The sequence below is a fragment of the Oncorhynchus keta genome, chromosome 26 (genome assembly GCF_023373465.1).
Source record: "Oncorhynchus keta strain PuntledgeMale-10-30-2019 chromosome 26, Oket_V2, whole genome shotgun sequence".
Lineage (NCBI taxonomy): Eukaryota > Metazoa > Chordata > Actinopteri > Salmoniformes > Salmonidae > Oncorhynchus > Oncorhynchus keta.
Genome location: NC_068446.1, coordinates 40,168,885 through 40,182,100, shown reverse-complemented (window position 1 = coordinate 40,182,100; position 13,216 = coordinate 40,168,885). Strand labels below are relative to the sequence as shown.

Sequence of the window (13,216 nt, the reverse complement as noted above, 5' to 3'; positions counted from 1 at the left end):
TTTCAATTATGTTAGCACAGCTGACAACTGTTGTCCTGATTAAAGAAGTTATACAACTGGCTTTCTTTAGACTAGTTGAGTATCTGGAGCATCAGCATTTGCGGGTTTGATTACAGGCTCAAAATGGCCAGAAACAAAGAACTTTCTTCTAGTGTCTAGCCACAAAGTTTCTTAACCCAGAGGCGCATCATCGCAAGACTTCCTGAAACGCTTGCGAAACAGACCAAGCAGACCAGGCCAGAGTTTGGTGTTTGAGGAATCAATGAGAGAAGTGAAACATTATTCTTTAGTTGTTAATTCGATCGAAATCTAAAGGCCCAACGTAGATCCGAACCAAAATGTCTGAAGTGGAACATGTTATTACTACAACCTCGTGAAAGTGACACCTTTATGATACCTGATATGATTTCATTTTTTGTCAAAAACAACGTTATATTGAAAGAGTGCCTTTGATTTGACAGCCTTCACAGCCTTCACATGCACAGTTCGGCACGAGCCGACCGTTAGCCCTGATGACGTGTTTCTACTCATGAGCTTAGCTAGCCAACGTCGCCATTTAAAAAAACATTATTTTTTTTACCTTTATTTAACCAAGTCAGTTAAAGAACATATTCTTATTTTCAATGACGGCCTGGGAACAGTGAACTGAACTGAACTGCCTGTTCAGGGGCAGAACGACAGAGTTGTACCTTGTCAGCTCGGGGGTTTGAACTCGCAACCTTCCGGTTACTAGTCCAACGCTCTAACCACTAGGCTACCCTGCCGCCTCTACACTCTAACCACTAGGCTACCCTGCCGCCTCTACACTCTAACCACTAGGCTACCCTGCCGCCTCTACACTCTAACCACTAGGCTACCCTGCCGCCTCTACACTCTAACCACTAGGCTACCCTGCCGCCTCTACACTCTAACCACTAGGCTACCCTGCCGCCTCTACACTCTAACCACTAGGCTACGCTGCCGCCGACAAGTGTGATCTGGAATTTCTATTGGAGAAGCAGTTTTGGCCAATCTTCATTTCATACTGTACTGTCTTTGGTCGAGCCTCAATTATAACCCAGGCTGAGATACAGAGGGGAAGGGATTGCCTGTCACACCACTACAGAGGACAGAGAAGGGAAGGGAGCACTGTTAGATGTTACACAGGAAGAGATCAGGTCACAACACAGTGTGACACAGGAAGTGTGTCTGAGTTAGAACACAACACAGTGTGACACAGGAAGTGTGTCTGAGTTAGAACACAACACAGTGTGACAGGATTCTGTTTGGGAGAAGTAAAACAGTGAGTGAACATTTTCTGAAAGGAACCTCACCCACCTCTCCTGTCTCCCCCTTGTCTCCCCATTGTTTCCCCATCTTACCCCTGTCTCCCCCTGTCTCCTCCATCTTATTCCTGTCTCACCCCTGTCTCCCCCATCTTATTCCTGTCTCCCCCTTGTCTCCTCCATCTTATTCCTGTCTCCCCCTGTCTCACCCCTGTCTCCCCATCTTATTCCTGTCTCCCCCTTGTCTCCTCCATCTTATTCCTGTCTCCCCCTGTCTCACCCCTGTCTCCCCCATCTTATTCCTGTCTCACCCCTGTCTCCCCCATCTTATTCCTGTCTCCCCCTTGTCTCCTCCATCTTATTCCTGTCTCACCCCTGTCTCCCCCATCTTATTCCTGTCTCCCCCTTGTCTCCTCCATCTTATTCCTGTCTCCCCCTGTCTCCTCCATCTTATTCCTGTCCCCCCCGTCTTACCCTTGTCTCCTCCATCTTATTCCTGTCTCCCCCTGTCTCCTCCATCTTATTCCTGTCTCCCCCTGTCTCCTCCATCTTATTCCTGTCTCACCCCTGTCTCCCCCATCTTATTCCTGTCTCCCCCCTGTCACCTCCATCTTATTCCTGTCTCCCCCTGTCTCCTCCATCTTATTCCTGTCTCCCCCTGTCTCCTCCATCTTATTCCTGTCTCACCCCTGTCTCCCCCATCTTATTCCTGTCTCCCCCCTGTCACCTCCATCTTATTCCTGTCTCCCCCTGTCTCCTCCATCTTATTCCTGTCTCCCCCCTGTCACCTCCATCTTATTCCTGTCTCCCCCCTGTCTCCTCCATCTTATTCCTGTCTCCCCCTGTCTCCTCCATCTTATTCCTGTCTCCTCCATCTTATTCCTGTCTCCCCCTGTCTCCTCCATCTTATTCCTGTCTCCTCCATCTTATTCCTGTCTCCCCCTGTCTCCTCCATCTTATTCCTGTCTCCTCCATCTTATTCCTGTCTCCCCCTGTCTCCTCCATCTTATTCCTGTCTCCTCCATCTTATTCCTGTCTCCCCCCTGTCACCTCCATCTTATTCCTGTCTCCTCCTGTCTCCTCCATCTTATTCCTGTCTCCCCCTGTCTCCTCCATCTTATTCCTGTCTCCTCCATCTTATTCCTGTCTCCCCCTGTCTCCTCCATCTTATTCCTGTCTCCTCCATCTTATTCCTGTCTCCTCCTGTCTCCTCCATCTTATTCCTGTCTCCCCCTGTCTCCTCCATCTTATTCCTGTCTCCTCCATCTTATTCCTGTCTCCCCCTGTCTCCTCCATCTTATTCCTGTCTCCCCTGTCTCTCCATCTTATTCATCTTATTCCTGTCTCCTCCATCTTATTCCTGTCTCCTCCATCTTATTCCTGTCTCCCCCTGTCTCCTCCATCTTATTCCTGTCTCCCCCTGTCTCCTCCATCTTATTCCTGTCTCCCCCTGTCTCCTCCATCTTATTCCTCCCCCTGTCTCCTCCATCTTATTCCTGTCTCCCCCTGTCTCATCTTATTCCTGTCTCCCCCTGTCTCCTCCATCTTATTCCTGTCTCCCCCGTCTCCTCCATCTTATTCCTGTCTCCCCCCTCTCTCACCCCTGTCTCCTCCATCTTATTCCTGTCTCCCCCTGTCCCCCCGTCTCCTCCATCGTACCCCTGTCCCCCCCGTCTTACCCCTGTCTCCTCCATCTTATTCCTGTCTCCCCCTGTCCCCCCCGTCTCCTCCATCGTACCCCTGTCCCCCCCGTCTTACCCCTGTCTCCTCCATCTTATTCCTGTCTCCCCCTAACAGACCGTCAGCAAGTACAACTCCCAGTACCACAAGCTGTTCCAGAGCGTCCCCAAGGAGGAGATCCTTATGAAAGGTAGGTCAAATCAAATCAAATTTATTTGTCACATACACATGGTTAGCAGATGTTAATGCGAGTGTAGCGAAATGCTTGTGCTTCTAGTTCCGACAATGCAGTAATAACCAACAAGTAATCTAGCTAAAAATTCCAAAACTACTACCTTATATACACAAGTGTAAGGGGATAAGAATATGTACATAAAGATATATGAATGAGTGATGGTACAGAGCGGCATAGGCAAGATACAGTAGATGGTATCGAGTACAGTATATACATATGAGATGAGTATGTAAACAAAGTGGCACAGTTAAAGTGGCTAGTGATACATGTATTACATAAAGATGCAGTAGATGATATAGAGTACAGTATATACGTATACATATGAGATGAATGATGTAGGGTATGTAAACATTATATTAGGTAGCATTGTTTAAAGGTCAGGGAGACCATCTATTCCTCCTACACTGAACCAATATCCAATACCACTGTATGTCTCACAAGCTCTCAGTCTCATGTCAGAATTAGACGTTCATCCGTGTATTCTCAAACGTCAAATTTTGAAGGTGTTCCGAACATCACATTTTCGAAATGTCTTGTTACTGTACATGTCTGTATCGTTCAAGGTTAGGTTTAGGCATTCATTTTGAATTCTTAAGGTTAGGCACTAACTCAGAATAGTTAAGGTAAGGGTTAAGGTTAGGCACTAACTCAGAATAGTTAAGGTAAGGGTTAAGGTTAGGCATTAACTCAGAATAGTTAAGGTAAGGGTTAAGGTTAGGCATTAACTCAGAATAGTTAAGGGAAGGGTTAAGGTTAGGCATTAACTCAGAATAGTTAAGGTAAGGGTTAAGGTTAGGCATTAACTCAGAATAGTTAAGGTAAGGGTTAAGGTTAGGCACTAACTCAGAATAGTTAAGGTAAGGGTTAAGGTTAGGCATTAACTCAGAATAGTTAAGGTAAGGGTTAAGGTTAGGCATTAACTCAGAATAGTTAAGGTAAGGGTTAAGGTTAGGCACTAACTCAGAATAGTTAAGGTAAGGGTTAAGGTTAGGCATTAACTCAGAATAGTTAAGGTAAGGGTTAAGGTTAGGCACTAACTCAGAATAGTTAAGGTAAGGGTTAAGGTTAGGCACTAACTCAGAATAGTTAAGGTAAGGGTTAAGGTTAGGCATTAACTCAGAATAGTTAAGGTAAGGGTTAAGGTTAGGCATTAACTCAGAATAGTTAAGGTAAGGGTTAAGGTTAGGCATTAACTCAGAATAGTTAAGGTAAGGGTTAAGGTTAGGCATTAACTCAGTTAATAGTTAAGGTAAACTCAGAATAGTTAAGGTTAGGCATTAACTCAGAATAGTTAAGGTAAGGGTTAAGGTTAGGCATTAACTCAGAATAGTTAAGGTAAGGGTTAAGGTTAGGCATTAACTCAGAATAGTTAAGGTAAGGGTTAAGGTTAGGCACTTAACTCAGAATAGTTAAGGTAAGGGTTAAGGTTAGGCACTAACTCAGAATAGTTAAGGTAAGGGTTAAGGTTAGGCATTAACTCAGAATAGTTAAGGTAAGGGTTAAGGTTAGGCACTAACTCAGAATAGTTAAGGTAAGGGTTAAGGTTAGGCATTAACTCAGAATAGTTAAGGTAAGGGTTAAGGTTAGGCATTAACTCAGAATAGTTAAGGTAAGGGTTAAGGTTAGGCACTAACTCAGAATAGTTAAGGTAAGGGTTAAGGTTAGGCATTAACTCAGAATAGTTAAGGTAAGGGTTAAGGTTAGGCACTAACTCAGAATAGTTAAGGTAAGGGTTAAGGTTAGGCACTAACTCAGAATAGTTAAGGTAAGGGTTAAGGGTTAACTCAGAATAGTTAAGGTAAGGGTTAAGGTTAGGGATTAACTCAGAATAGTTAAGGTAAGGGTTAAGGTTAGGCATTAACTCAGAATAGTTAAGGTAAGGGTTAAGGTTAGGCACTAACTCAGAATAGTTAAGGTAAGGGTTAAGGTTAGGCATTAACTCAGAATAGTTAAGGTAAGGGTTAAGGTTAGGCACTAACTCAGAATAGTTAAGGTAAGGGTTAAGGTTAGGCATTAACTCAGAATAGTTAAGGTAAGGGTTAAGGTTAGGCATTAACTCAGAATAGTTAAGGTAAGGGTTAAGGTTAGGCATTAACTCAGAATAGTTAAGGTAAGGGTTAAGGTTAGGCATTAACTCAGAATAGTTAAGGTAAGGGTTAAGGTTAGGCATTAACTCAGAATAGTTAAGGTAAGGGTTAAGGTTAGGCATTAACTCAGAATAGTTAAGGTAAGGGTTAAGGTTAGGCACTAACTCAGAATAGTTAAGGTAAGGGTTAAGGTTAGGCATTAACTCAGAATAGTTAAGGTAAGGGTTAAGGTTAGGCATTAACTCAGAATAGTTAAGGTAAGGGTTAAGGTTAGGCACTAACTCAGAATAGTTAAGGTAAGGGTTAAGGTTAGGCATTAACTCAGAATAGTTAAGGTAAGGGTTAAGGTTAGGCACTAACTCAGAATAGTTAAGGTAAGGGTTAAGGTTAGGCACTAACTCAGAATAGTTAAGGTAAGGGTTAAGGTTAGGCATTAACTCAGAATAGTTAAGGTAAGGGTTAAGGTTAGGCATTAACTCAGAATAGTTAAGGTAAGGGTTAAGGTTAGGCACTAACTCAGAATAGTTAAGGTAAGGGTTAAGGTTAGGCACTAACTCAGAATAGTTAAGGTAAGGGTTAAGGTTAGGCACTAACTCAGAATAGTTAAGGTAAGGGTTAAGGTTAGGCATTAACTCAGAATAGTTAAGGTAAGGGTTAAGGTTAGGCACTAACTCAGAATAGTTAAGGTAAGGGTTAAGGTTAGGCACTAACTCAGAATAGTTAAGGTAAGGGTTAAGGTTAGGCACTAACTCAGAATAGTTAAGGTAAGGGTTAAGGTTAGGCATTAACTCAGAATAGTTAAGGTAAGGGTTAAGGTTAGGCATTAACTCAGAATAGTTAAGGTAAGGGTTAAGGTTAGGCACTAACTCAGAATAGTTAAGGTAAGGGTTAAGGTTAGGCACTAACTCAGAATAGTTAAGGTAAGGGTTAAGGTTAGGCATTAACTCAGAATAGTTAAGGTAAGGGTTAAGGTTAGGCATTAACTCAGAATAGTTAAGGTAAGGGTTAAGGTTAGGCATTAACTCAGAATAGTTAAGGTAAGGGTTAAGGTTAGGCATTAACTCAGAATAGTTAAGGTAAGGGTTAAGGTTAGGCACTAACTCAGAATAGTTAAGGTAAGGGTTAAGGTTAGGCATTAACTCAGAATAGTTAAGGTAAGGGTTAAGGTTAGGCACTAACTCAGAATAGTTAAGGTAAGGGTTAAGGTTAGGCACTAACTCAGAATAGTTAAGGTAAGGGTTAAGGTTAGGCACTAACTCAGAATAGTTAAGGTAAGGGTTAAGGTTAGGCATTAACTCAGAATAGTTAAGGTAAGGGTTAAGGTTAGGCATTAACTCAGAATAGTTAAGGTAAGGGTTAAGGTTAGGCATTAACTCAGAATAGTTAAGGTAAGGGTTAAGGTTAGGCACTAACTCAGAATAGTTAAGGTAAGGGTTAAGGTTAGGCATTAACTCAGAATAGTTAAGGTAAGGGTTAAGGTTTGGGATTAACTCAGAATAGTTAAGGTAAGGGTTAAGGTTAGGCATTAACTCAGAATAGTTAAGGTAAGGGTTAAGGTTAGGCACTAACTCAGAATAGTTAAGGTAAGGGTTAAGGTTAGGCATTAACTCAGAATAGTTAAGGTAAGGGTTAAGGTTAGGCACTTAACTCAGAATAGTTAAGGTAAGGGTTAGGTTAGGCATTAACTCAGAATAGTTAAGGTAAGGGTTAAGGTTAGGCATTAACTCAGAATAGTTAAGGTAAGGGTTAAGGTTTGGGATTAACTCAGAATAGTTAAGGTAAGGGTTAAGGTTAGGCATTAACTCAGAATAGTTAAGGTAAGGGTTAAGGTTAGGCACTAACTCAGAATAGTTAAGGTAAGGGTTAAGGTTAGGCAGTAACTCAGAATAGTTAAGGTAAGGGTTAAGGTTAGGCACTAACTCAGAATAGTTAAGGTAAGGGTTAAGGTTAGGCACTAACTCAGAATAGTTAAGGTAAGGGTTAAGGTTAGGCACTAACTCAGAATAGTTAAGGTAAGGGTTAAGGTTAGGCACTAACTCAGAATAGTTAAGGTAAGGGTTAAGGTTAGGCACTAACTCAGAATAGTTAAGGTAAGGGTTAAGGTTAGGCACTAACTCAGAATAGTTAAGGTAAGGGTTAAGGTTAGGCATTAACTCAGAATAGTTACGGTAAGGGTTAAGGTTAGGCACTAACTCAGAATAGTTAAGGTAAGGGTTAAGGTTAGGTTTTAACTCAGAATAGTTAAGGTAAGGGTTAAGGTTAGGTTTTAACTCAGAATAGTTAAGGTAAGGGTTAAGGTTAGGCATTAACTCAGAATAGTTAAGGTAAGGGTTAAGGTTAGGGATTAACTCAGAATAGTTAAGGTAAGGGTTAAGGTTAGGCATTAACTCAGAATAGTTAAGGTAAGGGTTAAGGTTAGGCATTAACTCAGAATAGTTAAGGTAAGGGTTAAGGTTAGGGATAGGCTTTCAATAAAAATAAAAAAACAACTTTGTATCGTTTGCTTTGAACATGTAACCTTTGGAATGAGAGGCAGATGCTTTTGCCTATCCACCATCCCCGTACACAAAACCCTAGCAAAACCAAAGCCTACTTAAAGGTAACAGCGCTCACTGCTGCCCCTAGTGGCCGGTTTCCACATCATCTCCTGACGGACGTTGAATACTGACTTGTAATCACAGGTGACCTGGCTGCCCGTGGTAACACACCCGGTTTATAAAGGTCACCCCTCTTCCCACCACCGATGACTGGGGGTTCAATTCCCAGCTCCAACCCTTCACTCTGTTTCTCCCACCTATCTGTATCACCTCTGTTATGTCATACCTATTTCAAAATACCCCCAAAATATATTAGAAAAAAGTTATGCATGTAATTTTCAGTGATTTGTTCATTTAATTTTTACCAAAATAATGTAATCTTAATATGTTTCTCAAAATCTTTCAAAAGAGAGACTGATTGAAACTCATTGGAGTTCTTTTTTTCTTTTTTTGAATTTTACCCCTTTTTCTCCCCAATTTTGTGGTATCCAGTTGTTTAGTAGTTACTATCTTGTCTCATCGCTACAACTCCCGTACGGGCTCAGGAGAGACGAAGGTCATGCGTCCTCCGATACACAACCCAACCAAGCCGCACTGCTTCTTAACCTCTTGCTCCTACCTGACACGCAGGCGTCCCATCTAGACATCTGGAAATGCAAATGCGCTACGCTAAATGCTAATAGTACTAGTTAAAACTCAAACGTTCATTAAAATACACATGCAGGGTATTGAATTAAAGCTACACTCGTTGTGAATCCAGGCAACAAGTCAGATTTTTAAAATGCTTTTCGGCGAAAGCATGAGAAGTTCGGCACGAGACGACCGTTAGCCCTGATGACGTGTTTCTACTCATGAGTTTAGCTAGCCAACGTCGCCATTTAAAAAAAAATAATAATAATAATTTTTTTACCTTTATTTAACCAGGCAAGTCAGTTAAGAACATATTCTTATTTTCAATGACGGAAGTTATGAGAAGTTATTATCTGATAGCATGTAACACCCCAAAAGACCCGCAGGGGACGTAAACAAAATAATTAGCATAGTCGTCGCTACACAAACCGCACAAATAAAATATAAAACATTCATTACCTTTGACCATCTTCTTTGTTGGCACTCCTAGATGTCCCATAATCACTATTGGGTCTTTTTTTTCTCGATTAAATCGGTCCATATATAGCCTAGATATCGATCTATGAAGACTGTGTGATAAACGGAAAAAAATTGCGTCTTATAACGTAACGTCATTTTTTAAAATTAAAAAAGTCGACGATAAACTTTCACAAAACACTTCGAAATACTTTTGTAATGCAACTTTAGGTATTAGTAAACGTTAATAAGCGATCAAATTGATCACGAGGCGAAGTATATTCTTTAGCTGTCCGTCTGGAAATAATGTCCGGGTAAATCTCAACCAAAACATCCGGTCGGAGACCGGAAGAAATGCGCTGCCTTGCGTCTGTTTGACCAAGAAACAAATAGTAGACAAATGACAAGACTCTAGACAACGTGTGGAAGCTGTAGGTATTGCAACCTCAGCCCCATTAAATGTGGTTCACCTTTATCAATGGGTTCAAGTCGCGCATGGATATATTTTTCCATTTTCAGTGATCAGATTTTCCTGCACTTTTCGATGAAACGCACGAAAGCTCGGGAGTGAGAGAAAGCTCGGGAGTGAGAGAAAGCTCGGGAGTGAGAGAAAGCTCGGGAGTGAGAGAAAGCTCGGGAGTGAGAGAAAGCTCGGGAGTGAGAGAAAGCTCGGGAGTGAGAGAAAGCTCGGGAGTGAGAGGAAGCTCGGGAGTGAGAGGAAGCTCGGGAGTGAGAGGAAGCTCGGGAGTGAGAGGAAGCTCGGGAGTGAGAGGAAGCTCGGGAGAGGAAGCTCGGGAGTGAGAGGAAGCTCGGGAGTGAGAGGAAGCTCTCGGGAGTGAGAGGAAGCTCGGGAGTGAGAGGAAGCTCGGGAAGCTGAGAGAGGAAGCTCGGGAGTGAGAGGAAGCTCGGGAGTGAGAGGAAGCTCGGGAGTGAGAGGAAGCTCGGGAGTGAGAGGAAGCTCGGGAGTGAGAGGAAGCTCGGGAGTGAGAGGAAGCTCAGGCAGGTAGAAAGATCTACCAGATCATAATGATGTTTAGAAGCTTTAGAGAGAGGAAACAACACCAAAAGACAAGGTATATAATTCTGCACTAGACAGGACAAAAAAAAAAAATTGTGTTTTCAACCTTTTCTGCTAATGTTCCCAGTCCACTTGATGAAGTGGTGTTACGTATTTCCAAACATCTCAGGAGGATGTGTTTCAATAATAAGTTAAGGTTTTCGTCTCCTTCAAGTTGGTGGCAGCTCAGTTGCCATTTGTTTTGGGTGTTACAAAGCACTTCATTTTAACAGTGTACTGTCTATGAGCCAATATCCATACGAGCACACTACTGAACGTAGAATGCTTCATACTAATTGGTGGACCATCTGGCCTGGCTGTGAATGTGTGCAGCACATTTGTGAAGTGTGAAGAAAACAGTCCATGTCGAAACATTTTGAATGAGGGGTGTTAATCTGCACTTAGTTTGAATAGAGAGTTTGCTCCACTCCAATGTGCAGAGGTTGATTGTACAGTACACTAAGCTAGGTCCTGTATAGCTACAATACAATGATTGAGATGTTTTCCTCTTTAATTCCTACTTTTATGGACATTAAAACCACACCAAACTTGCTAGTCACTAAAACGCATTTACAAAGGTAGGCTACACATCAATTTGGACATGTGATTTGAGCCTGACATTCAATTCCTTTTTTTCTTTTTTTAAAACACTTTCAGGAGTCTGTTGGGAGCAGGAGACATCACAGTGTTCTTGGCTTCACAGCTTTCAGGCTTCAGTGTTCAGGCTTCACAGCTTTCAGGCTTCAGTGTTCAGGCTTCACAACTCTCAGGCTTCAGTGTTCAGGCTTCACAACTCTCAGGCTTCAGTGTTCAGGCTTCACAACTTTCAGGCTTCAGTGTTCAGGCTTCACAACTCTCAGGCTTCAGCGTTCAGGCTTCACAACTCTCAGGCTTCAGCGTTCAGGCTTCACAACTCTCAGGCTTCAGTGTTCAGGCTTCACAACTCTCAGGCTTCAGTGTTCAGGCTTCACAACTCTCAGGCTTCAGTGTTCAGGCTTCACAACTCTCAGGCTTCAGTGTTCAGGCTTCACAACTCTCAGGCTTCAGTGTTCAGGCTTCACAACTCTCAGGCTTCAGCGTTCAGGCTTCACAACTTTCAGGCTTCAGGCTTCACAACTCAGGCTTCAGTGTTCAGGCTTCACAACTCTCAGGCTTCAGCAGGCTTCACAACTCTCAGGCTTCAGCGTTTAGGGCTTCACTCAGGCTTCAGCGTTCAGGCTTCACAACTCTCAGGCTTCAGCGTTCAGGCTTCACAACTCTCAGGCTTCAGCGTTCAGGCTTCACAACTCTCAGGCTTCAGCGTTCAGGCTTCACAACTCTCAGGCTTCAGCGTTCAGGCTTCACAACTCTCAGGCTTCAGCGTTCAGGCTTCACAACTCTCAGGCTTCAGCGTTCAGGCTTCACAACTCTCAGGCTTCAGCGTTCAGGCTTGGGCGAAATACCGTTTATACCGCATACCAGGGTATTTCGAAATGCACTATATACTCTATATATTAGGCTATTTCAGCCACACCCATTGCTGACATAAAATAAATAAATAAATAAATATAAAATCGAGCACACAGCCATGCAATCTCCATAGACAAACATTGGCAGTAGAAGGACCCGTACTGACGAGCTCAGTGACTTTCAACGTGGCACAGTCATAGGATGCCACCTTTCCAACAAGTCAGTTCGTCAAATTTCTGCCCTGCTAGAGCTGCCCTGGTCAACTGTAAGTGCTGTTATTGTGAAGTGGAAACGTCTAGGAGCAACAACGGCTCAGCCGTGAAGTGGTAGGCCACACAAGCTCACAGAACGGCACCGCCGAGTGCTGAAGCACGTACAATCATCTGTCCTTTGTTGCAACACTCACTACCAAGTTCCAAACTTCCTCTGTAAGCAACATCAGCACAAGAACTGTTAGTCGGGAGCTTCATGAAATGGGTTTCCATGGCCGAGCAGCCGCACACAAACCTAAGATCATCATGTGCAATGCCAAGTGTCGGCTGGAGGGGTGTAAAGCAGTGGAAACGCATTCTCTGAAGTGATGAATCACCTCCATCTCCCTTAATCCCTCTTTAATTCTCTCTTTCTCTTTTGTTACCCCCCTCTCTACACCCCCCACCTCTCTCTCTCCATCCCTCCCTCTCACTCTCCACCTGCAACCCTGTACCAGCCTGCTGCATTTAGCTAGAAATTAGTCTCATTATGACACAGATAATCTTTTTGCCATTTTAGGCTGTTTTGGTTATGACTCATAACTCATGTCTTGTGACGTTGGTTTATAATCTGTGGTAGAATAGAATTGAGTTTATTTGTTTTTTGGTCATTTTATAATTTGTTGTTTGGGTGTCTAAAGATCTATTTGTTAGTATGTGTATGCCCTGAAGAAAATATTTTAGGGATTCTGAAAATGACATACTGATATTGTAAATTGAGTTATGTTTCTATATTAATGGAAATCAACAGTGTTCATATCCCTTTCCTTCAGTGTGTAGGTTTGAAGCCAACTCGTATACAGTGAGTGTACAAAACATTAGGAACACCTTCCGAGTATTGTTGCAACCCCTTTTGCCCTCAGAACAGCATCAATTCGTCGGGGCATGGACTCTACAAGGTGTCGAAAGCGTTCCACAGGGCTGCTGGCACATGTCGACTCCAATGTTTCCCACAGCTGTGTCAAGTTGGCTGGATGTCCTTTGGGTGGTGGACCATTCTTGTTACACAGGGAAACTGTTGAGCGTGAAAAACCCAGTAGCGTTGCAGTTCTTGACACACTCAAACCAATGTGCCTGGGACCTACTACCATACCCTGTTCAAAGGCACATAAATCCTGGGACCTACTACCATACCCTGTTCAAAGGCACATAAATCCTGGGACCTACTACCATACCCTGTTCAAAGGCACATAAATCCTGGGACCTACTACCATACCCTGTTCAAAGGCACATAAATCCTGGGACCTACTACCATACCCTGTTCAAAGGCACATAAATCCTGGGACCTACTACCATACCCTGTTCAAAGGCACATAAATCCTGGGACCTACTACAAATACACGATCCATGTCTCAATTGTCTCAAAGTTTTAAAATCCATCATTATCTTGTCTCCTCCCCATTAATCTAAACTGATTGAAGTGGATTTAACAGGTGACATCAATAAGGGATAATAGCTTTCACCTGGATTCACCTGGTCAGTCTATGTCATGTGAATCCACTCAGCCATGTGTTGTATTCCCGAGGCTAGTCTCCAGCTCTGAGCATCCTTCCTCTGGTGTGTTGAATG

General features: G+C 42.9%; 1 protein-coding gene across 3 annotated transcripts in view; it reads left to right on the top strand.

Annotated features, from left to right (window-relative positions):
• Positions 1–13,216, top strand: part of LOC118376066 (GRAM domain-containing protein 2A-like) — an 88,130-nt gene that overhangs the window by 52,564 nt on the left and 22,350 nt on the right. For all 3 annotated transcript variants that reach the window (XM_052480844.1, XM_052480842.1, XM_052480843.1), the window contains exon 4: positions 3,063–3,135. In XM_052480844.1, coding sequence (XP_052336804.1) covers positions 3,063–3,135 — 73 coding nt within the window. The remainder of the gene's footprint in view (positions 1–3,062; positions 3,136–13,216) is intronic.